Raw genomic sequence first — 22,502 nt, forward strand, 5'->3', positions numbered from 1 at the left:
CACTCTGTAGTTCAAGGCTGGCCTCACACTCACACTGATCCCCTACTTCTGGGATTAGTGGCGTGTACCACTACTCCCGGCTATATTTCATTTATTCGTTTATTTACTAGCAGAGAGAGTGAAAGAATGAGGGGAATGGTCACACCAGGGCCTCTTGCTACTACAAACCAACTTCATCACATGCACCGCTTTGTGCATCTGGCTTTAGGTGGGTACTGGGGAATCAAATCCAGGCCATCAGGCTTTGTAAGCAAGTGCCTTTAACCACTGACCTATCTCCATCCAGCTCTTGGTTTGTCTCTTACTCTTGGGGCAAATCAGAAATATCTTTAGAGTATCTTAATGAGATTGGGTAAGGTGGCATACACCTTTAATCCCAGCACTCAGGAGGCAGAGGTAGGAGGATTGCTGTGAGTTCAAAGCCAACCTGGGATTACAGAGTAAGTGCCAGGTCAGCCTGGACTATAGTGAAACCCTACCTTGGGAAAAAAGATCTAAATCTGGATGAACAGTATTGTTTCCGAATTCTTATTTTGGCCTCAAAGCATAATAATCACATTAATTTTGCAAAACCAGTGAGGTAATCTTTTTAAATAATTGTTTGGCTCAGCTTACTAAATAAGTGTGCCATTGTCAATTTTTATTTATATTATCAAAATCAGTTGCTGGATGAGGTGTTTATCTGCATTTGCAGCCACATCCCAGTAGGCAGAGGCAGGAGAATTGTGAGTTCAAGGTCAGAGCTGGGGTTACAGATAGGTGATAACATGCCTGGCACATATTTTCTAAAGCTCCTAGTGGATGATTCTGTCACCAGAATTGAGAACCATAGACAGAAATTGCTGTTTTCTTCCATTCGCATAACCAGGAATTGGGTGGTTAATAAGTACTTGTTATATTAGGTAGATTGTTCACATTAATTTTACATTCAGTAGACTCTTCCCAATTAATAGCAGAATAGTGAACCCTGAAGATCAGATTGTGAGTTAAAGCAAAACTCTTAATAATGTCTTTGCAAATGTAGATAAACAAAATCAGATTCAGGAGACTCGGTACAGCCATGGAGTTTCCATAGTAGTGCCTCAAGCCAAATGGGCTTGTCATCACTGGATAAGAGAAAAGTATGTCTTCAAATTTTAAAGCCACTGACTTGGACATAAACTGTCATTCATCTAGATAAACTATTAACTTAAAACCAAGTGCAGTGTAAGCCATTGAGGAATGACTGGATTGAAGGAGGTTAGCTTCGGTGCTGGTGATTGAAGGTAGCACATTGTATTGGCCAGATTAGCATCCTACCCAAGCCATGTCCACAGTCCTAAAACACTGTTTGGGGTTTTTTATTTTTATTTTTCTATTTATTTATTTGAGAGTGAAAGAGAGAGAGAGGGAGGGAGAATGGGAGTGCCAGGGCCTCTGGAAATGAACTCTAGATGCATGCGCCACCTTGTGCATCTGGCTACGTGGGTCCTGGGGAATCAAACCTTGAACCAGGGTCCTTAGGCTTCACAGGCAAGTGCTTAATCGCTAAGCCATCTCTCCAGCCTGAATTTTTGTTTTGTTTTGTTTGAGCTTTAGGGTTTTTTTGTTTCTTTTTGTTTGTTTGGTTTGGTTTTTTCCAGGTAGGGTCTCATTCTAGTCCAGGCTGACCTGGAATTCAATATTTAGTCTCAGGGTGGCCTTGAACTCACAGTGATCTTAGAGACTTGTGCCACCAGCCACCATGTATGAACTTCTGTCATCTTTTTTGTTGGTTTGGTTTTTTGTTTTTGTTTTTTGAGGTAAGGTTTCACTCTAGCTCAGGCTGGCCTGGCATTCACGCTAGTCTCAGGGTGGCCTGGAACTCAAGGCAATCCTCCTACCTCTGCCCGGCTGTTTGTTTCTTTATGGGGGGAGGTTTTCATTTCATAGTCCATGTCCTCAAATTTGTGGCAATCCTACCTCACTCAACCTCCTGTGTTAACGTGGGTTTAATAGGTGTGAGCTGCTGTGTTTACCCACTAAAGAATTTTTTAAATGAGAATAATTCAGTTGATTTTTTTTTCCCCCTGGGAAAAATTAACCTGGGACTGGAAAGCAACAGTTGTCTGTCATGGTTACATTTCTCTTTCTTCAGTGAGGCAAGAATAGAACTATATAGCTTGGTGGTGGTATATTAAGAGGCTCACATATTTATGAAATGATGGTCACTAGGTTTTTCTTGATGCCTTATTTTGGTTCAGTTTAGAAAGAAGAGACAACTAAGAAGTTGCAAGTTGGGAACAGATGAATTGATTTACAATTCAAACTGATAAAGAGGAGGTGCAGATGCAGTTCTAGGGCCAGATAGCAGTGAGAGTCACGGGAGGAGCAGGAATAATGGAGCTCCTTTCTCTTTCACTTTATTAATTTGTGCCCTACTGTTGGATTCTTTATTTATCTATACCTGTTATAAATTAGAGAGAGAGAAAGGCGGGGGGGAGGGAGAGAGAGAATGTATTTGCTACCTAGTACATCTGGCTTATATGAGTCCTGGGGAATGGAACCGAGGTCCTTTGGCTTTGCAGGCAAATGCCTTAACCACTAAGCCATCTCTCCAGCCCTACTGTTGGATTCTTTAGTGTAATTTACTATCTTGCTTTCTGGCGATTACAAGTCAGTACACTTAGAACTATTTTGGAGGGCATAGCCCTGTTTCTAAATGTTGGCTTTAGAGAGTTTTGGACTTGGCATGCTAATATGGTCACTGTGAAGGTGTTGGATGTTAGAAGATGACTTTTTAACATGTCGATGCTTGATTAGAGCTATTCTCAAGCTGGAGTGACTGAGACTGAGTGGACAAGTGGATCTTCAAAAGGCGGACCTCTGCAGGCATTGACTAGGGAATCCACCAGAGGGTCGAGAAGAACTCCCAGGAAAAGGGTGATGCAAGGCTTACTGCTTAGAACTGGGTTTTCAGCTTGGTAGGGTTTTAGTGATTATTTTACATTTATTGTTTTCATTTTGTTTTCAAACTAACAGGTGGACACTTCACAACAGTTTCGTATAGATGGTGCAGTAATTTCAGAGAGTACTCCCATAGCTGAAACTATAATGGCTTCAAGCAACAAATCCTTAGTAAATATGTTTCATAAATTATACAAGTGGTATTATTTGTAATTTACCCATTAATTAGAAATGGGGAGGTGGTAAACTTTGACAAATCTCATGTTTACATTATATTTTTAACTGATTTTTTCCAAATAATTCTGGATTTTGGAATTTTTCATTGTAGCTACTTTATAAAATAAGCTTAATTCATTTCACAAGAATTCTAAGTACTATAAAAATAATGCTTACCAAATACTTGGATTATAAGGCTTCACATATGAAGCACTGAATGTGTTTCTGGGCTCTGTTGCCTAAATTTTATTAAGGGAAAGTCAACTGTTACAGAGATGGATTATCTTTTTCTTTTCTTTGCATTTTAAGTGTTTTGCTATGTTTGGATAATTCTGAGTCTGAATAATTTGAATCTTGGCAGGTTGTCAATAGGTTGACTGGAAATTTCAAGCATGCAGCTCCCATTCTGCCAATCTCTGAATTCTCAGACATACCCAGAAGAACACCAAAGAAACCATTGACCAGAGCTGAAGTAAATGAATACAATTTAGAGCAATGCTATCATGATCTTTCAGACTTTTTTATTTTTAAGTGGGAGGGAACAGAACTTTCTTTATTGGGTGATGTGCGTGTTTTTTTTATATATGCATATGAGTTTAAAGACAAGTTTATTAGTGAAAATGGAAATTAAAATAGCATGACATGCTAACAATGCTATCCACTTGCTGCTGTGTTCCACTCAAGTTCCAGTTTTCAAGAGACTGATCACTTGTGTGCTGTTTATAATGCGCTCTGTCGTGGATCAGAAAAAAATGCTCCCTGGGGAGGGAGGCTCCACTTCCTTTGGTGGAAGGTCGAATGATAAAGTAGCTTTGTATGATGCTTGAATCCACTAACTCCTATAACTGAGCTTGAAGTACTGACTGCATGGTGCAGGGAATCTTACGAGTCTTTATCAAAGGGTATGAAATACTGTTTTGATCTCAGCATAAAAACAAACTGAAAATTCTTTTATGGGAAGGAGTAAGTTGTCTAGTTTAAAATACATACTAAAATTTGTTAAGATCCATGTTAATTAGTTACCTTATTTTTAATCATTTATTTTACCAAAGAGTACATAATAGGAAGAAATAGTTCACTCAGTGTTTTATTAATGAAAATCATGGAAACGGGGAATTTACATTGCTGTACAATATTGCTGGGTTTTCCCTGCTACTTATTTGAATGTCTGGCAGTGTTCCTCTGAATAACTACATCAAGATACCCTCAATGACAAAATTTGAAGAGAGTCTTGGAAAGTCACGACTACAAATTTAGAAACAACAGTCATAAAAGCTAGAATAGATTAGAGGGCATTTATTTGGTTTATAAAATGTCTATTTTTAAATGTTTTTATTTAGTACTAAGTTTTAACTTGGGCTTGTTTCTTTCTTTGTATTTTATTAGGTGGGAGAAAAAATAGAGGAAAGAAGAGTGGAAAGGGACATTCTTAAGGAAATGTTCCCCTACGAAGCATCTACACCAACAGGAATTAGGTACTGGGATACACTGGACCAAATACAGTTCGTCACAAAGTTGTGCTCTGTTCTTAGAACTATACAGACTATCCCTCTCACCCCCTGCAGTCTCCAGTTCATGTTTTTGAAAACCGAACCATTCAAAATAATTGTGCCAGGCTGAAGTGTTATATAAATTAACATTTTGCCTATTTTCTTTTGTGGGGAAGGTGTTTTAGTGGTACCCGGGAACAAACCCAGGACCTCATGCAATGTAAGCTAGCTCTCTCCTACTGAGCTACATTTATAGTTCCCCTGCCCCCCAGGGTTTTCGAGACGTGTAGGATCTCACTCTAGCTGAGGCTGACCTGGAATTCACTATGTATTCTCAGGGTGACCTCGAACTCTCAGTGATCCTCCTACCTTTGCCTCCCAAGTGCTGGGATTAAAGGTGTGCACCACCACGCCCAGCTCATGTCCCAGTATTTTTAAATCAAAATAAATCTAGTAAGAAATGAATCAGAGCCGGGCGTGGTGGCGCATGCCTTTAATCCCAGCACTCGGGAGGCAGAGGTAGGAGGATTGCCATGAGTTCGAGGCCACCCTGAGACTCCATAGTGAATTCCAGGTCAGCCTGGGCTATAGTGAGACCCTACCTCGAAAAATCAAAAAAAAAAAAAAATGAATCAGTTTTTGCAAATTATTTGTTTATGGTTCTAGGAATAGAGCCAAAGGCCTGTGCATGCATGTGCATCTAGTTGACAAGATTCTGTTTAAAAAAACTGTTACTGGTTTTGTTTTGAGACAGTCCTCAATAGCCCAGGATGACCTTGAGCTCCACCCCTCCCCCAGGGTAGGGTCTCTCTCTGGTCCAGGCTGACCTGGAACTAACTATATAGTTTCAGGGTGATCTCGAACTCTTGGAGAGCCTCTTACCTCTGCCTCCTGAGTGCTGGGATTAAAGGCATGTGCCAGCATGCCCAGCTGACCTTGAACCCTTCTTTTTTTTTTTTTTTTTTTTAAATGAGTGTGCCAGGGTCTCTAGCCAATGCATCTGGCTTATGTGGGTACTGGAGAATTGAACCTGAGTCCTTTGGCTTTGCAGGCAGGCGCCTTAACCACTAAGCCATCTCTCTTGCCCTTGAACTCCTTTTTTAAAAAATATTTTACTTCTATTTATTAGAGAGAATGGGCACACCAAGGCTTCTAGCCACTGCAAATGAACTCCAGATGTATGCACATCCCTTGTGCATCTGGCTTACATGGGTCCTGGGGAATTGAACTGAGGTCCTTTGGCTTTGCAGGCAAACGCCTGAAGCACTAAGCCCTCTCTCCAGCCCACACCTTGAACTCTTGATCCTTGTTGTTCCACTTCCCACCTGCTGGGCTTATAATTCTATGCCACAATACTTGGCTTGAATTCTTCCTTAGCTGAAAAATTCACAACCAAAACTATCTTGTTTTTCTTCTTTCCTCTTGAATTTATTGCCTTTGAAAGCCTTTAAGGCTTATCTATAAACTTTTAAGATACCAGTGTAGCTGGTTTGTATTATGCATGGTGTGGAATTTAATCCCAGCATTTGGGAGGCTGAGGTATAAGGAGCACTATTTGAGCCCAGCCTGGGCTAGATTAAGAAGACCCTGCCTCAAAAAAAGAAAAAAAAAAAGTAGTAGGCCAGATGGGGTGGCTCATACCTTTAATCCCAGCGTTTTGAAGGAAGAGGAGGAGGATCACTGTGAGTTCAAGGTCAGCCTGGGCTAGAGTGAGGAAATCCAGGGAAGGTGGCTCACACCTATAATCCTAGCATACTCCAGAAGCTGAGGTAGGAGCTGGCCATGATTCATTCCCAACCTGGGCTAATGAGTAAGTTCTGGGTCAGCCTGCATTAAAGTGAGACCCTGTCTCAAAAAAAAAGAAAAGGAAGGGGGGGGGAGGGTATTACCATGGGATTTTTTTTTTATAATCATGGAAGTTCTTAATAAAAAAAATTTTTTTGAAAAAAATTAAAAATAAATAAACCCCACAAAAAAAAAAAAAAGAAGAAAAGGAAGGAGGAGGAGATATAGTCAGGGGTGTAGCTCAGTGCTGTTGAGAGACTATTAATCTAGCATGCTAAGGCATTGGGTTCAATCCTCAACACCACCAAAGGGAGGAAAATATAGAAAAAAATATAAAGGTTAACTGACCCCCACTGCTTTATGTGTCTGCCATTTTCTACTGCTACCTCATGCTTAGAATTAGAAGTAGCATTGACATGTTACCTAGGTCATGATTTTTCTCTAAACAGATTTTTCTCTTTCATTTTCAATAGCGCTAGCTGCCGCAGACCAATCAAAGGTGCCGCGGGCCGGCCGTTAGAACTCAGTGATTTCAGGATGGAGGAATCTTTCTCATCAAAATACGTTCCTAAGTATGTTCCCTTGGCAGATGTGAAATCAGAAAAGACAAAAAAGGGACGGTCCATTCCCATGTGGATCAAAGTTTTGCTATTTGTTGTGGTAGCAGTTTTTTTGTTTTTGGTCTATCAAGCTATGGAAACCAACCAAGGAAATCCCTTCTCTAATTTTCTTCGTGATGACTCTAAAATATCCAACTGAGTGATAGCACTGGCACATTCAACTCGATCTCCTGTCTTTAATAACTGTATAGAAAACGTTTGTGTCCTTGTTGACTGAAGAAGTAAAAATGTGGTTTCACCTCAATAAAACTAGTGTTTCATTGCAAAGCAGAAAAGATACATAAGTGTTTTGTGTAAGCATTTGGACTTTGGACTAGTGGGAGATCACGCTGGGCCGTGTCAATCATCTTTTTTAGCTCTGGAACTTTTTGTAGGCTTTATTTTTTTAATGTGGGCATCTTATTTCACTTTTGGGGAAAATATATTGTTTTGTGTATTTGGAAAACAAGGGCAAAACATGATAGTATAATGTGAAGCTATACATTTAAATACTTGGAATTCTTACAAAGAAGATTTTAAGACTAATTCTCTGCTGAATAAAAATGTTAACAGATGTGAACAGTGGAAGTCAGTAAGAGAAGGTTACTTAGTGTACCTTCGTAACTGCCCCAGAATTTGATGGCATGTATATGAGACATACAGCAATAATAATTCTTCTGTAACTTTTATTAATAGTAATATTGCTCTAAGCTGTCCTACTTATTTTCTAAAAGGTCTTTCATGTCATGAAACTCCTACTTCATGAGACCCATCTAAATACAGTTGGTTTTTAGCAGGGGTCATTTAGGGCAACATAGATGCTTGTTTTAGAGAGCAGTTCACAGGCTGCACATGCTTTCAAAAGCTGTTAGCTATAAGACTATATTTGGAATTTTATACTTTTTATTTACAGCAAAACATTTATTTTGTCAATCCCGTTTATTACCAAAATATTTTTTTAGATTAAGTGTTGATTGTATTTGTTTAGAAGCTTTAAACTGCTCTTGCGACCCATTTAGATCCATTGTTCTACTTACTGTCTCCTATCCTTCTATTACCAAAAGCTGATTTTGCCAAGTTCTTTGTTTTTTTTAACCTTTATTTCCTGATATAATCTGATTTAAAAGTACATAAATATTTGCTTTCAAATTATATCTAAGAAGCAATTAATACTTCACGTTGTAATCATTGAATATGAGGTGGGCATTATGATTTTTGTATACTCTTAAAATAATTAACTCTGTTCTTATAGCTGTCTTTTGTTTTTTTAAACTGAAATTTACCTCATGTACGACTTGGCTAGGTAAAGTTGTAGTTATTTGAGATTTCACTAGAATCAAGTAAAACATAAAAATCTTTAACTTAATCCCCCAAAAAGCAAACAAAGCAGCCAGGAATGATGGCACATGCCTTTAATCCCTGCACTTGGAAGGCAGAGGTAGGAGGATCTCTGTGAATTTGAAGCCAGTTTGGGACTACAGAGGGAGTTGCAGGTCAGCCTGGACTATAGTGAGTGAGACCCTACCTTGAGGGAAAAAAAAAACAAACTGAATCATTAAATTGCAACTTTACAGTCAGTCACTGGCCATAAAACACACTAAAAAACCTAAATTATTTTTAATAACACCCAAAATGAAAGGGTAATTTTTTTAAAAAGGAGGCTGAAGGTATATATTTAAACCAGCAACAATTTTTATTTGAATTAATTATATTCTACTGTTTAGCTTTCAGATATTTTGTAGACATTTTAAATTAATTGTTGCTATTGAGACCAGGAACACATGTTGTTCTGGTCTCCCGGGGCACATGGGAAACTCTGATCGAGATTTGCAGCACTTGCCTGTCTGAGTAGACGTGTCTCTTGGAAATGAGCCACAAGGGCCATGCTTGACTCAGTTTTCCCACCATAAGGTAATAGCTATTTTATCTTACTTCCTTTGTTTTCAAACTTCTCATATGCTTTCAGTCCTTTGTTTATGACTAGAATTTGTGAAGAGCCCCATTTACTGTTTAAAAATATGGGGCAATAAATCAGACTTACGGTGTATGTAAGGGCAGTTCAAGTATGGTCCAGAGTAGCAAACACAGGGCCAGGTAAAACATGTAAGAATTTTTGAAAAACATGTACTTGGTCTTTGTCTGTGTCTGTTTTATTTCACTAGAGTAAATGTGTCCTTGATGTAAATGTAAGCATTTCTTCCTGATTAAGTCGTAGATGTAGTCTTTACAGTATAACTCAACAATAAAGTCATTAACCTAGTTTTGTTGTTGCAATAAATGATTTTCAGATTGTACACATTTTAAGCTCTCTGACATTTCTCGTGTGATATTTATTTATGATTGAGCTTTAGCTCCCATTTTAGTCTTTGCTGTTTGACTTCATTTCACTGGTCATCAGGTCTTCATTTGTCCCTTAAAAATAAGCAGTATCTAGTCATGATTAGAGATGGCATTAGGCAGCCCTCACGGGTTCCTCCCACTCCCTTCTCTATACACAGTGACTTTTTCCTAGTTGCATGTCCTTCCACTTCCACCCTTAGGTAGAGTCATTAGTACTTAGATGTACCACTGAGGATTGGTACAGTCCAGTCTTGCTTTGAGACTAAGCCAAGGTATCATTGTGGTATACGTCGGGAGCTGTGTTCATGAGTGTGCTGTCAAGTCTTCGTCACCTGTGTGTCCCTCAGTGGTGCTTTTATCTAAATTGGTTATTCTCAGTCCATACATTGTAATTATTAGAAAGCACACATGAGGGTTGCTGCAAACAAATTCCAGACACATACAACACTTTTTGTATATGTGGGTGCTAGCGAATCAAATCTGGGCTGACAGGCTATACAAGCAAGTGCCTGCCATCTCCCTAACCCACACTTGTAGTTTTAATCTTTTCTCTATGATCATTTGTCTTAAGCCTTTCTTAATTTTGTTAATTCATTTTTCTATTTATGGTTTCCATCTTTTTGCAAAGTCTTGTCTTTTGGTCTCATTCTTTGTCATCTTGTAAAACATATTCTTTTTCCTTTATTAGCAATATAATCTTAGCAGGATAAAGATGTGGTCTGTCCGGCAACTTAAAATTAGCCATCACTGAAAGCTTTTCTATGTTAAGAAATCATTATGGTTTGTTGCTACTGTTTTGTTACTTAATTTTGCTGTGCTGGGGATCAAACTCAGGCCTCTTGCATGCCTGTAAGGCAGGTGCTGTACTCCTGAGCACAGCCCCAGCTGTACACACGGGAGCTTTGAGTGTAGAGGTCCTCATGTGATTCTATTAGATTCTCATTGAATCATGCTTACAACAAAATTTTGCCATTTTCATGAAATACTTAATTTAGGCCAGTCGTGGTAGTGCACGTCTTTAATCCCAGCACTCAGGAGGCAGAGGTAGGAGGATTGCTATGAGTCAGAGGCCACTCTGAGACTACAGAGTGAATTCCAGGTCAGCCTGGGCTAGAAAGCAAGACCCTACCTTGGATTGGGGGGCAGAAAGAAATGTTTAATTTAGGAGCTGGGGAGATGGCTCAGTGGTAAGAACAGGAGGACCTGAGTGAGATTCCCCAGCCCTAATATAAACCTCTGGGCAATTCACATATTCCTATAACCTGAGTATGGAAGTATGTGAGGACAGGAATGCTGGCCTCCCTGATTAACCTGTACGTCTGAAAAACATGGAGCTCCAGGCCCAGTGAGAGACTGTCTCAGGAAATCAAGGCATAAGAGTGATATAAGAGGCCACCTGATGCCTTCCTCTAGCCTCCACGTGACGCACATGTATCTGCACACACACCAACAGATTACATCATGCTCCTCTATACTAAGTGTAATTGACAGGGTATAGTGGGTTTTTCACATGTGGAGGCCTGAGGTCTATGTCCAGTGTCTTCCACAGTTCTACACTGCTTTGAAATAGGGTTTTGCACTGAACCTAGAGCCCAGGATTTGGCTAGATCAGCTAACGAGCAAATCCTGGGGATCCAAAGCAAGTCTTCATGCTTGCATGGCAAGTATTTACCCACTAAGCCCTCATCCCCCATCCCTTTAAGTGCAGCTTTAGAAATAGTCTTGAGTTTGTGTTGAGGCATTCTTTAGGGAAGTTTTTTTTTTTTTAATGGACTGATACACAGGTTTATTATCAGTCTATTCTTGCTAGTTGTTCCTTATATTGACGAGTTAGTAATGACCCTGTAATAAAACCCAGTGTGTCAAAATAATGTGGAACAGGGCTGGAGAGATGGCTCAATGGTTAAGGTGCTTGCCTGCAAAGCCTAAAAACCTGAGTTCCCCAACACCCACCCACCCACATAAAACCAGATGTACAGAGAGGCATCTGGAGTTTGGAGCATGTGGGGACCCTGGAGTACCCATTCTCTCTGTCTCTTTTACCTCTCTCTACTTGCAAATAAGTTTAAAAAAAAATTATTATTATTTTTTTTTTTTTTTTTTGATTTTTCGAGGTAAGGTCTCACTCCAGCTCAGGCTGACCTGGAATTCACTATGTAGTTTCAGGGCGGCCTCAAACTCTCAGCAATCCTCCTACCTCTGCCTCCGGAGTGCTGGGATTAAAGACATGTGCCACCATGCCCGGCTTAAGTAAAATATATTTTAAAAGAGCTGGAGAGATGGCTTAGCAGTTAAGACACTTGCCAGCAAAACCAAAGAACCCAGGTTTGATTCCCCAGTACCCATGTAAATCCAGAGGCACAAGATGGTACACACATCTGGAGTTCATTTACAGTGGCTAGATATTCTGGCATGCCTATTTTCTTTTCTTCCCCCCTTCTCTTGCAGCTAAAATATTTAAAACAACAATGTGGTGGTGTTGCATGCATCTGGAGTTCCTTTGCAGTGGCTAGAGGCCCTATCACACCCATTCTCTCTTTCAAATAAAACAATTAAAACTTAAAAATAAAACAATGTGGAATAAACCAGAGCTTGTTAAGAAAAATCAGTTCTAGCCAAATGGTTTTGTACTAGACCACTGTTAACTTACTGTCCAAAAGTTAAGACATTTGTCTTGTACCTGAATAACTTGGGAAAGAAAGGCATACCTGTTTTATTCAGTCTGATAACAAGTGCCATTTGTTAGTTTATGGGACACTGTTATTTCTTTTGGGGGGGGGTTGATTTTTTTGAGGTAAGGTCTCACTCTAGTTCAGGCTGTCCTGGAATTCTCTCTGTAGTCTCAGGGTGGCCTGGAACTCATGGTAATTCTACTTCTGCCTCCCGAGTGCTGGGATTAAAGGCATGCGCCACCACGCCTGGCAACACTGTTGTTTCTTGATCAAGATGTCTTGATAGGTAGGTGTTACTTAATGGCCATGAATCATGTGCTGCCTGGGCTTTTTGTTAAATACAGCTCAAAAAATTTTTCATAAATCCGAACCGGGCGTGGTGGCACACGCCTTTAATCCCAGTACTCGGGAGGCAGAGGTAGGAGGATCGCCAAGAGTTCGAGGCCACCCTGAGATTACATAGTAAATTCCAGGTCAGCCTGAGCCAGAGTGAGACCCTACCTCGAAAAACCAAAAAAAAAAAAAAAAAAAAAATTTTCATAAATCCTAAAAGGATTCTCAAGTAGTTAAAAAAATAAGTGACATAAACTTGAGAGACTTCTTTTTTTTTTTTTTTTTTTTTTTGAGGTAGGGTTTCACTCTAGCTCAGGGTGACCTGGAATCCAAAGTCACTGTGTAGTGTCAGGGTGGCCTCAAACTCATGGTGATCCTCCTACCTCTGCCTCCCAAGTGCTGGGATTGAAGGTGTGTGCCACTGTCCAGCTAAACTTGAGAGACTTCATTTGTGTTTGGTATGGTGGGGCACACTGGCAACCAGTGCTCAGGAAACTGAGGCAGGAGTACCACAACTTCCAGGCCTGCCTGAACCATAAAGAGAAACCCTACCTCCTCCAAAAGAAAAAAGTCATGTATAACCTTAGTAGGTAAAACTAATCTTGAAAAAGAACAAAGATGGAGGTGTCATCATCTTTTATTTTAAAGCATTACAAATCAATGGCAATAAAAACTGGGACTATCATAACAATAGATAAATCCCCAAATAAGCCCTCATGTGTAGTCAAATGATTTTTTGGTTTGTTTTTTGAGGTAGGGTCTCACTCTATCTAGCTCAGGCTGACCTGGAATTCACTATGTAGTCTCAGGGTAGCCTCAAACTTACTGTGATCCCCCTACCTCTGCCTTCCAAGTGCTGAGATTAAATGTGTGTGCCACCATGCCCAGTGCTCTCTCTCTTTTATGAGATGGAATTGGCATACCAGGGCCTCCAGCCACTGCAGTTGAATGCCAGACATGTGTACTGCCTCGTGCACATGTGTAACCTTGCACGCTTGCATCACCTTGTGCATCTGGCTTACGTGAGATCTAGAGAGTTGAACATGGGTCCTTAGGCTTTGCAGGCAAGCACCTTAACTGCTGTGGCATCTCTCTAACCCTCAAATGATGTTTTTTTGTTTGTTTTTGAGGTAGAGTTTCACTAGTCCAGGCTGGGCTGGAATTCACTGGTTCACATTGCTGGTAGAAATCACCCAACCAAGAACAGCTTGTGGGAAAAAGGTTTATCTTGGCATACAGGCTCAAGGGGAAGCTCAATGATGGCAGGGAAAACGATGGCATGAACAGAGGGTGGATATCACTCCCTGGCCCACATAAGGTGGACAATAGCACCAGGAGAGTGTGCCAAACACTGGCCTGGGGAAACTGGCTATAATACCCTTAAGTCTGCCCCCAACAACAATACACTGCCTCCTGGAGGTGTTAATTCACAAATCTCCATCAGCTGGGAACCTAGCATTCACAACATCTAAATTTATGGGAGTCATCTGAATCAAACCACCACCTTCTGCCCTTGGCCCCCATAAACTGATAACTATATATGATACAAAATGCAATACATTCATCCAACTTTAAAAGTCCGGGCTGGAGAGATGGCTTAGCGGTTAAGCGCTTGCCTGTGAAGCCTAAGGACCTCAGTTCGAGGCTCGGTTCCCCAGGTCCCACGTTAGCCAGATGCACAAGGGGGCACACGCGTCTGGAGTTCGTTTGCAGAGGCTGGAAGCCCTGGCGCGCCCATTCTCTCTCTCTCCCTCTATCTGTCTTTCTCTCTGTGTCTGTCGCTCTCAAATAAATAAATAAATAATTTTTTTAAAAAAGTCCCCATAGTTTTTATCAATTCCAATGATGTTCATACATGCACATAATCCAAGATCTCTTAACTGAAGCATAATACTAAGAGAAAAGCCATAATGGTACAGAATACATATTCACACTGCAAAAGACGGCATTGGGCATAGCAAAGAAGTATTCAGCAAATACAAGATTTATCAAGCAACTAGGGCAAACATCAAGCTCTGTAGCTTCAAGTTCAACAACTCTAGTCAGTGACAAATCTCCAAGTCTGATAATTCTAACCAGCATCAAGTCTGGTATTCCAATTCCACCCCTCCAGCTAGGCTACTCACAGTCCTGGAAAACCTCATCCAGGCTGGCAGCTTTCCTTAGCAGCCATCTTGTGGTTCCAGCATCTCCACTGCAATCCACAGTTCATCCTCAAGGCTCCATCGGTTCTCTATGCAGGCGTTCAGCAAACCTGCTTCACACTGCCCATGGTCATTTCCAAAACACAAGACCATGGTGCAAATTCAATGACCCTCTCTCCTGCATTTCTATACTCCACAATACTAGGTAGGATCCCAATTTGTTAATCCAGGGGGAATAAAGCAGACTTTGAAGAACATGACATGCAAAACTACATTCTTCCTGTTGCCCCAGTGCAAGTCCGCTGGCCCAATCTCAAATTTGTAATCTCAATTGCAGCTGAACAGGCAGCAGTTCACCCTGAGATTTTTCTTTCTGTGCCATATTCCCCTGCTCACACAAATTCATTTCTACACAAAGCAACTCTGCACAACTCAGGACATGGGCATAATAGCAAGCTTCTCACACAAACTGCTAGCCCAGTCCAAGCAAAGCTCTTTCTCACATAAGCCAAACCTCACAGTCCATAGTTTTTACTACATTCAGGTCTTTCAACTCTGATCAGAATAGTCCATCAAGCTGTACTTGTAGCATTGCAAGGCATCTGTTAGGCCAAGTTTCTAAATCCTTCCACATTCCTCTTGAAAATCATCTCCAAAAGGCCAAAGCCAGACAGCAACCCTACTCCTCAGTACCACTTTACATGGTGATCCTCCTACCTCCCCCTCCCAAGTGCTAGGATCAAAGGCTTACACCACCACACCCAGCCCTCAAATAATTAAAAATTTTCTTTTTCGAGGTAGGGTCTCACTCTAGCCCAGGCTGACCTGGAATTCACTATGGAGTCTCAGGGTGGCCTCGAACTCACGACAGACTTACCTCTACCTCCCAAGTGCTGGGATTAAAGGAATGTGCCACCACACCCGGCTTATTTATTCATTTTTGACAGAGGGAGAGTGAGAGAACAGCACGCCAGGTCATCCAGGCCCTGCAAACAAACTCCAGATGCATGCGTTCCCTTGTGCATCTGGCTAACGTAGGTCCTGGGGAATTGAACCAGGGTCTGTTGGCTTTGCAGGCAAACAGTGCCTTAACTGCTAAACCATGCCTCCAGCCCTTGTTTTTCTTTCTTTTTTTTTTTAATTTATTTGAGAGTGACAGAGAGAATGGGTGCATTAGAGCTTCCAGCCACTGCAAACGAACTCCAGATGCATAAACCACCTTGTGCATCTGGCTTACGTGGGTCCTGGGGAATCAAGCCTCAAACCAGGGTTCCTAGGCTTCACAGGCAAGCGTTTAACTGCTAAGCCCTCTCTCTAGCCCTCAAATAACTTTTAAAAAAAATTTTTTTTTTATTTATTTATTTGAGAGCGACAGACACAGAGAGAAAGACAGATAGAGGGAGAGAGAGAGAGAATGGGCACGCTAGGGCTTCCAGCCTCTGCAAACGAACTCCAGACGCCTGCGCCCCCTTGTGCACCTGGCTAACGTGGGACCTGGGGAACCGAGCCTCGAACAGGGGTCCTTAGGCTTCACAGGCAAGCGCTTAACCGCTAAGCCATCTCTCCAGCTCCCCAAATAACTTTTAACAAGGTGATCAAGCCCAGCCAATAGAGGGAGGATAATCTCTACAAAAGGTATTGGGAAATTGAATATCCACATGAAAAAGAATGAAATTGAGGGCAGGGGATGTAGCGCAGTGGTAAAAAAAAAAATCACTAGGGAGCTGGGCGTGGTGGCGCACGCCTTTAATCCCAGCACTCGGGAGGCAGAGGTAGGAGGATCACCATGAGTTCGAGGCCACCCTGAGACTACATAGTGAATTCCAGGTCAGCCTAGGCCAGAGTGAGACCCTACCTTCAAAAACAAAACACAAAAAAAACAAACACTAGGGAGCTGGGCATAATGGTGCACACTTTTAATTGGGAGGCAGAGATAAGAGAATCTCTGAGAGTTTGAGGCCACCCTGAAATTACATAGTGAATTCCAGGTCAGCCTGAGCTAGAGTGAGACTCTACCTCAGAGGAAAAAAAAAAAACAAAACGCTAGGTGTGGTGGCACACACCTACAATCCCAGCAATTGGGACCCAGAAACAGGAGGATCATCAGTTCCAAGTCATCTTGGGCTATGTAGCAAGTCTGAGGCCAGCCTAAGCTACATGAGCCTCTGATTCAAAAAACAGTTACAAAAGGGGTGTGCATGAAATTAGACTCCTACACCATAAACAAGAAATTCACCCAAAATAGGTTGAGGACCTAAATGTATGACCTAAAGCTAGAAAAAAAAAAAAAAATGTTGGGCTGGAGAGATGGCTTAGTGGTTAAGCGCTTGCCTGTGAAGCCTAAGGACCCCGGTTCGAGGCTCGGTTCCCCAGGTCCCACGTTAGCCAGATGCACAAGGGGGCGCACACGTCTGGAATTCGTTTGCAGTGGCTGGAGGCTCTGGTGCGCCCAATCTCTCTCCCTCCATCTGTCTTTCTCTCTCTGTCTGTCGCTCTCAAATAAATAAACAAAAAAAAAAAAAATTTAAAAAAAAATGTTGAGGAGTGGGAGAGGAAGCTGCATGATATTAAATTTAGCAATAATTTCTGTGTGCTGATCAAGTAGGATTAAGTTAAACTTAACATATGCTTTAGGGGCTGGAGAGATGGCTTAGTGGTTAAGGCATTTGCTTGCAAAGCCGAAGGACCCAGGTTCAATTCCTCAGGACCCACATAAGCCAGATGCACAAGGGGCACATGTGTCTGGAGTTTTTAGTGGCTACAGGCCCTAGCAGGTCCATCCTCTCTCTCTCTCTCTGCATCTCTCTCGCTCTCTGCTTGCAAATAAATAAAATTATTTTTTTAAAAAACACATGCTTTAGCTGGGCATGGTGGCACATGCCTTTAATCCCAGCACTTGGGAGGCAGAGGTAGGAGGATAGCCAGAGTTCAAAGCCACCCTGAGACTGCATAGTTAATTCCAGGTCAGCCTGGACCAGAGTGAGACCCTGCCTCAAAAAAAAAAAAAAAAAAATCTGGATTAAAGGATGTCATCAATAGAGTAAAAAGATTAATTTACGGGCTAGAGAGATGGGCTAGTGGTTAAAGACATTTCCTTGCAAAGCCTGCTAGATGCAGGTTCAAATCCCCAGTACCCACGTAAAGCCAGATGCACAAAATGGCGCCTGCATCTGGAATTTGCAGCAACAGGAGAGGAAACCTAGTTCCCATATCCTCCCCCGTCTCATTACAAATAAGTAAAAATATTTTTTTTAAACTGATTAACCTTTTTTGCTTTTTGTTTGTTTGTTTGTTTTGTTTTCTTTTGTTTGTTTTTTTGAGGTAGGGTCTCACTGTAGCCCAAGATGACCTGGAATTCACTAAGGAGTCAGAGTGGCCTCGAACTCACAGCGATCCTCCTACCTCTGCCTCCCGAGTGCTGGGATTAAAGGCGTGTACCACCATGCCTGGCTTTGCTTTTGTTTTTGAGTTGGTTTTTGTTTTGTTTGTTTTTCAAGCTAGGGTCTCACTCTCGCTTTGTTTTTCAAAGTAGGGTCTCACTCTAGCTCAGGCTGACCTGGAATTCACTACGTAGTCTCAAGGTGGCCTCGAACTCTTTGTTATCCTCCTACCTCTGCCTTCCAAGAGGTGGGATCAAAGGCGTGCACCACCATGCACGGCTTGTTTTTTGAGGTAGGGTCTCGCTCTAGCTCAGGCTAAGATTCACCTTTTTCACAAATGGATCTGGAAAGGATTATACTGAGGTAACCCAGACCCAAAAAGCCAAATGCCACATATTCTCTCTTATATGTGGATCCTAGCTACTAATATTTAGATTTGTATGTTAGTTGGGGTAAACATCCTTAGCAGAGGCCTGTAAGCTCAACAGGAGCTATAAGGGAGGGAGGAGAGGAGAGGACTTAAAGGGATAGTTCTGGATATATGTAAATAGATGAACAGAATGGCCTAAGTGAGGTTAGGCAAAGAGACTGTGTAAAGGAATAGTGGAAGGAGGATTAATCAAAATTTATGAGGGTAGTTGGGCATGGTGGTGCATGCCTTTAATCCCAGAAGATGGGAAGCAGAGGCAGGAGGATCGTTGTGAGTTCGAGGCCACTCCAAGAGTACATAATGAGCCCAGGTCAGCCTGGGCTACAGTGAGACCCTACCTCAAAAAAAAAAAAAAATTAAGAGGGTATGAATAAGCTGTATGGAAACCTACTGTTTTGGACAATGGTGCACCCAGAAGTTATAGATTGTTAATAGAAAATTTTCACTGTCAAGAATAGGATACCTTCCAGTGAGTTGTTAGCCAGGGAGGTCCCTGATGTCCCCAAAATATTACAGGCCATTGCAAAAGCTCTTGGTTTCCCACAAGGAATGGATGGTGTTGCAGTCAGGTTTGCATTGCTGGCAGAAATCACCTGACCAAGAGCAGCTTGTGAGGAAAAAATACTTATTTTGGCTACAGACCCAAGGGGAAACTCGATGATGTCAGGGGAAAATGATAGCATGAGCAGAGGGTGGACATCACCCCTTCACAAACATCAGGTGGACAACAGCAATAGGAGAGTGTGCCAAACACTGGCAAGGGGAAACTGCCTATATTACCCATAAGCCTGCTCCCAACTATACACTGCCTCCAGGATGCATTACTTCCAAAATCTCCATCAGCTGGGAATCTAGCATTCAGAACACCTGAGTTTATGGGGGACACCTGAAGTAAACCACTACAGATGGTAATACCCTGTTGCTGAAGACTTGAAGCCCACATGCTTGGGCTTCAAGATCACTGAGAAATCCTGCTGGAGCTGAGCTGAAAACCTCCCTGTAGACCAGCTGACAGAAAGCTGGAGGAAGCTATGCTAATTGCAGCCCTATGGGAGAGAGAGAAGTCATCAGTGAAGATAAACAACAGTGGACATGTAAGGTGTGGCACAGGCCTTAAATCCCAGCACTTGGAGGCAGATTGCTGTGAGTTCAAGGCTACCTTGAAACTACATAGTGAATTTCAGATTATCCTGGGCTAGAGTGAGATCCTGCCTTTGGGTGGGGGGGTGGCTCACACCTTTTTTTTTTTGAGGTAGGGTCTCACTGTAGCCCAGGCTGGCACACACCTTTAATCCCAGCACTGGGGAGGCAGAGGTAAGAGGATCCTTGTGAGTTCAAGACCACCCTGAGAATACAGAGTGAATTCCAGAGTGAGACCCTACCTTGGAAAAAAACCAAAAAGGACACTATCATTATAAGCCTTAAGTTTGGCTTGCCAGGCCAAATGAGCCAACAGGTGCAATAGTGGCATGTCTGTTATGGGGGAAACTAACTGCTCACTAACTGGATTGGAGGCATGCTCCATGGGAGGGAATATATGCCTGCTAGTGAAAACCTGTAACAGGGACTTCATGAGCACTAGGGGTGTAATGTTACTGGTGTCTATATATTATGTATGTATGCATGTATGTATGTATATTGTGCTCACCAAACTGCCCAGTAAGCAGTTCTGATAATGTTCACACCCATATATTAATGCTACTCTCACTTTTGGTTAGAGAACCTTCTCTTGGCAATGACCTCTGGGATGACTCAAAAGGCAAATGAGTGCTAAGAAGGGATGGAGGAGTGCTCAGCACTGAAACATCTCTTATCATACTGTTCAATGCTCAGTGTCCCATTGCAGAAGAGGTGATGGAAAGAATGTAAGAACCAAAGGAAGGATAGGACTCTTTACATTGTGTAGCAGACAGCTTCAGGTTCGCTGAGATGAACTTCCAGACCAGGCACAGTTATGGAGGAAGGAATATTTATTGAAGCTTACAGATCCAGGAGAAGTTCCATAATGGCAGAAGAAGCTGGTCTGCCTTCACAGGCCCAAACAGAGAGAGAGAAGCACAAGCCTAAAAAAAGCCAAAAAGCCACACAGCATAGCACACTTCAGGAACTCCTGCTAGGCACACTTTGTGTATCTTTAGATTTAAATCTGAAACCCACCACCACACCTTAAGATCCACCCAGTGACATTGTCTCCAGCCAGGTGGCTGCAGATGCAAACTACAAATAAACAACTGAATATATTGGGGGCCATCTATTCTATTCAAACACCACACAGTGCAATCTTTCAGATACAAAATGGCGTGGATACTGATGACCTTGCAATGCCTGGTACTACTGAAAACTTAAAATGGGTAGTCATGAGCCCTAAGTGGTGTAGCATCTGCTGCTGTCTGGCTAAATTTATATACTGTGCTCATTAAACTGCCCAGTAAGCACTTCTTACCCATATATTAATGCTCTCACTTTTGGTAGAGAATCTTCTTTTTTCAGATGGCAGTGACCTTGGGATGACTCAGAAGGCACCATGGTGCTGGGAAGAAGCGACAGGAGTGCTCAGCACTGCAATATCTATCACACCTTCCAAGGCTCAGGGTCTGTTGCAAAAGAGGTGGTGGAAAGAATGTAAGAGCCAGCCAGGTGTGGTGGTGCACGCCTTTAATCCCAGCACTCAGGAGGCAGAGGTAGGAGGATTGCTGTGAGTTCAAGGCCATCCTGAGACAACAGTGAATTCCAGGTCAGCCTGAGCTAGAGTGAAACCTCAAAAGACCACAAAAAAAAAAAAAAAAAAAAAAAGTAAGAGCCAAAGGAAGGGTAGCACTCCTTACAACGTGCTCTCCCCAGACACAAAAATGGCCTGGATATCCATGACCTCACAGTGCCTGACACTACCTACACAAGATACATAATAGGAGAAAAAGATGATGACATCAAAATGAAAGAGAGACTGATTGAGAGGGGAACGGGATATGATGGAGAATGGAGTTTCAAAGGGGAAAATGTGGGGAGAGAGGGCATTACCATGGGATATTGTTTACAATCATAGAAATTGTTAATTAAAAAAAATTAAAATGAGCAAAGGGGCCAGAAGTGATAGCACACATCTTTAATTCCAACACTCAGGAGGCTGAGACAGGAGAATCTCCATGAGTTTGAGTCCAGTCTGGGCTACAGTGAGTACCAGATCAGCCTAGGCTAAAGTGATAACCTACTTCAAAATAAAAATAAAAATATTTTTTTTAAGTGACACATGCCTTTAATCCCAGAACTTGACTTTACCTCGAAACACACACACACACACACACACACACACACACACACACACACACACACAAACTATAAAACCAAGTCTAAAGGATTTTAGTAGACTCCAGAATCTGCCCGGCTGGATGCCCTCAACAACACCAGCTAGCCGGACAGAACCTTCTCTAGCCTGGGTTTAGGTCCATAAGGCAACCCTACTCACCCTTGCTAAATTTTAGGAAGCCCAGCTGTATGGTTCAGGAGTGACCAAGACCATGCAAACCACTCTGAGGCAAAGATGAAAGCTTTTGTTCAGGAAAAGCACCAGCTGCCAGGACTGACTCTCAAGAGTGAAGCACAGCCAACCTACGATTCCAGGTAGTGGGCTTTACAGGGCTCTTCAGAAAGTGAGGAAGGGAAAAGTTGAATTAAAAAAAGATTTCTTAAGAGAGCCGGGGTGTGACACCAGAACAGTGACCAGGTGCCTTATAACATAGATAAGGGGCAGGAAGTCATGACCTGGGGGGCATTGTTAGGCAAGGAAGGGATAATGGCTGGGAGCTTTCTTTCTTTCTTTCTTTCTTTTTTTTTAACTTTTTATTTATTTATTTATTTATTTGAGAGCGACAGACACAGAGAGAAAGACAGATAGAGGGAGAGAAAGAGAATGGGCGTGCCAGGGCTTCCAGCCTCTGCAAACGAACTCCAGACGCGTGCGCCCCCTTGTGCATCTGGCTAACGTGGGACCTGGGGAACCGAGCCTCGAACAGGGGTCCTTAGGCTTCACAGGCAAGCGCTTAACCGCTAAGCCATCTCTCCAGCCCCTGGGAGGTTTCTTGAGGAATGTGGATGACCCATTTCCTTGTGTCTGTTGCCATCCTGCTGTCCTTGGTGACTCCGTTTTGGGGAACCCATCCTGAGCTAACATCAGCCTCTTCCCCGAAGGTC

At 42.2% G+C, this 22,502-nt stretch overlaps 1 protein-coding gene across 4 annotated transcripts in view; it reads left to right on the top strand.

Annotated features, from left to right (window-relative positions):
* Positions 1-9,309, top strand: part of Tmpo (thymopoietin) — a 31,094-nt gene extending 21,785 nt beyond the window's left edge. Inside the window, exons 5-9 of one of the 4 annotated variants that reach the window (XM_045151788.1) lie at positions 2,782-2,901; positions 3,001-3,096; positions 3,503-3,613; positions 4,528-4,616; positions 6,890-9,309. In XM_045151788.1, coding sequence (XP_045007723.1) covers positions 2,782-2,901; positions 3,001-3,096; positions 3,503-3,613; positions 4,528-4,616; positions 6,890-7,175 — 702 coding nt within the window. In that variant the 3' untranslated portion in view covers positions 7,176-9,309. The remainder of the gene's footprint in view (positions 1-2,781; positions 2,902-3,000; positions 3,097-3,502; positions 3,614-4,527; positions 4,617-6,889) is intronic. The other 3 variants (XM_045151789.1, XM_045151790.1, XM_045151791.1) reach the window with 3 other exon arrangements.
* Positions 9,310-22,502: the final 13,193 nt, after the last annotated feature.

This window comes from Jaculus jaculus, chromosome 6, assembly GCF_020740685.1.
Source record: "Jaculus jaculus isolate mJacJac1 chromosome 6, mJacJac1.mat.Y.cur, whole genome shotgun sequence".
NCBI lineage: Eukaryota > Metazoa > Chordata > Mammalia > Rodentia > Dipodidae > Jaculus > Jaculus jaculus.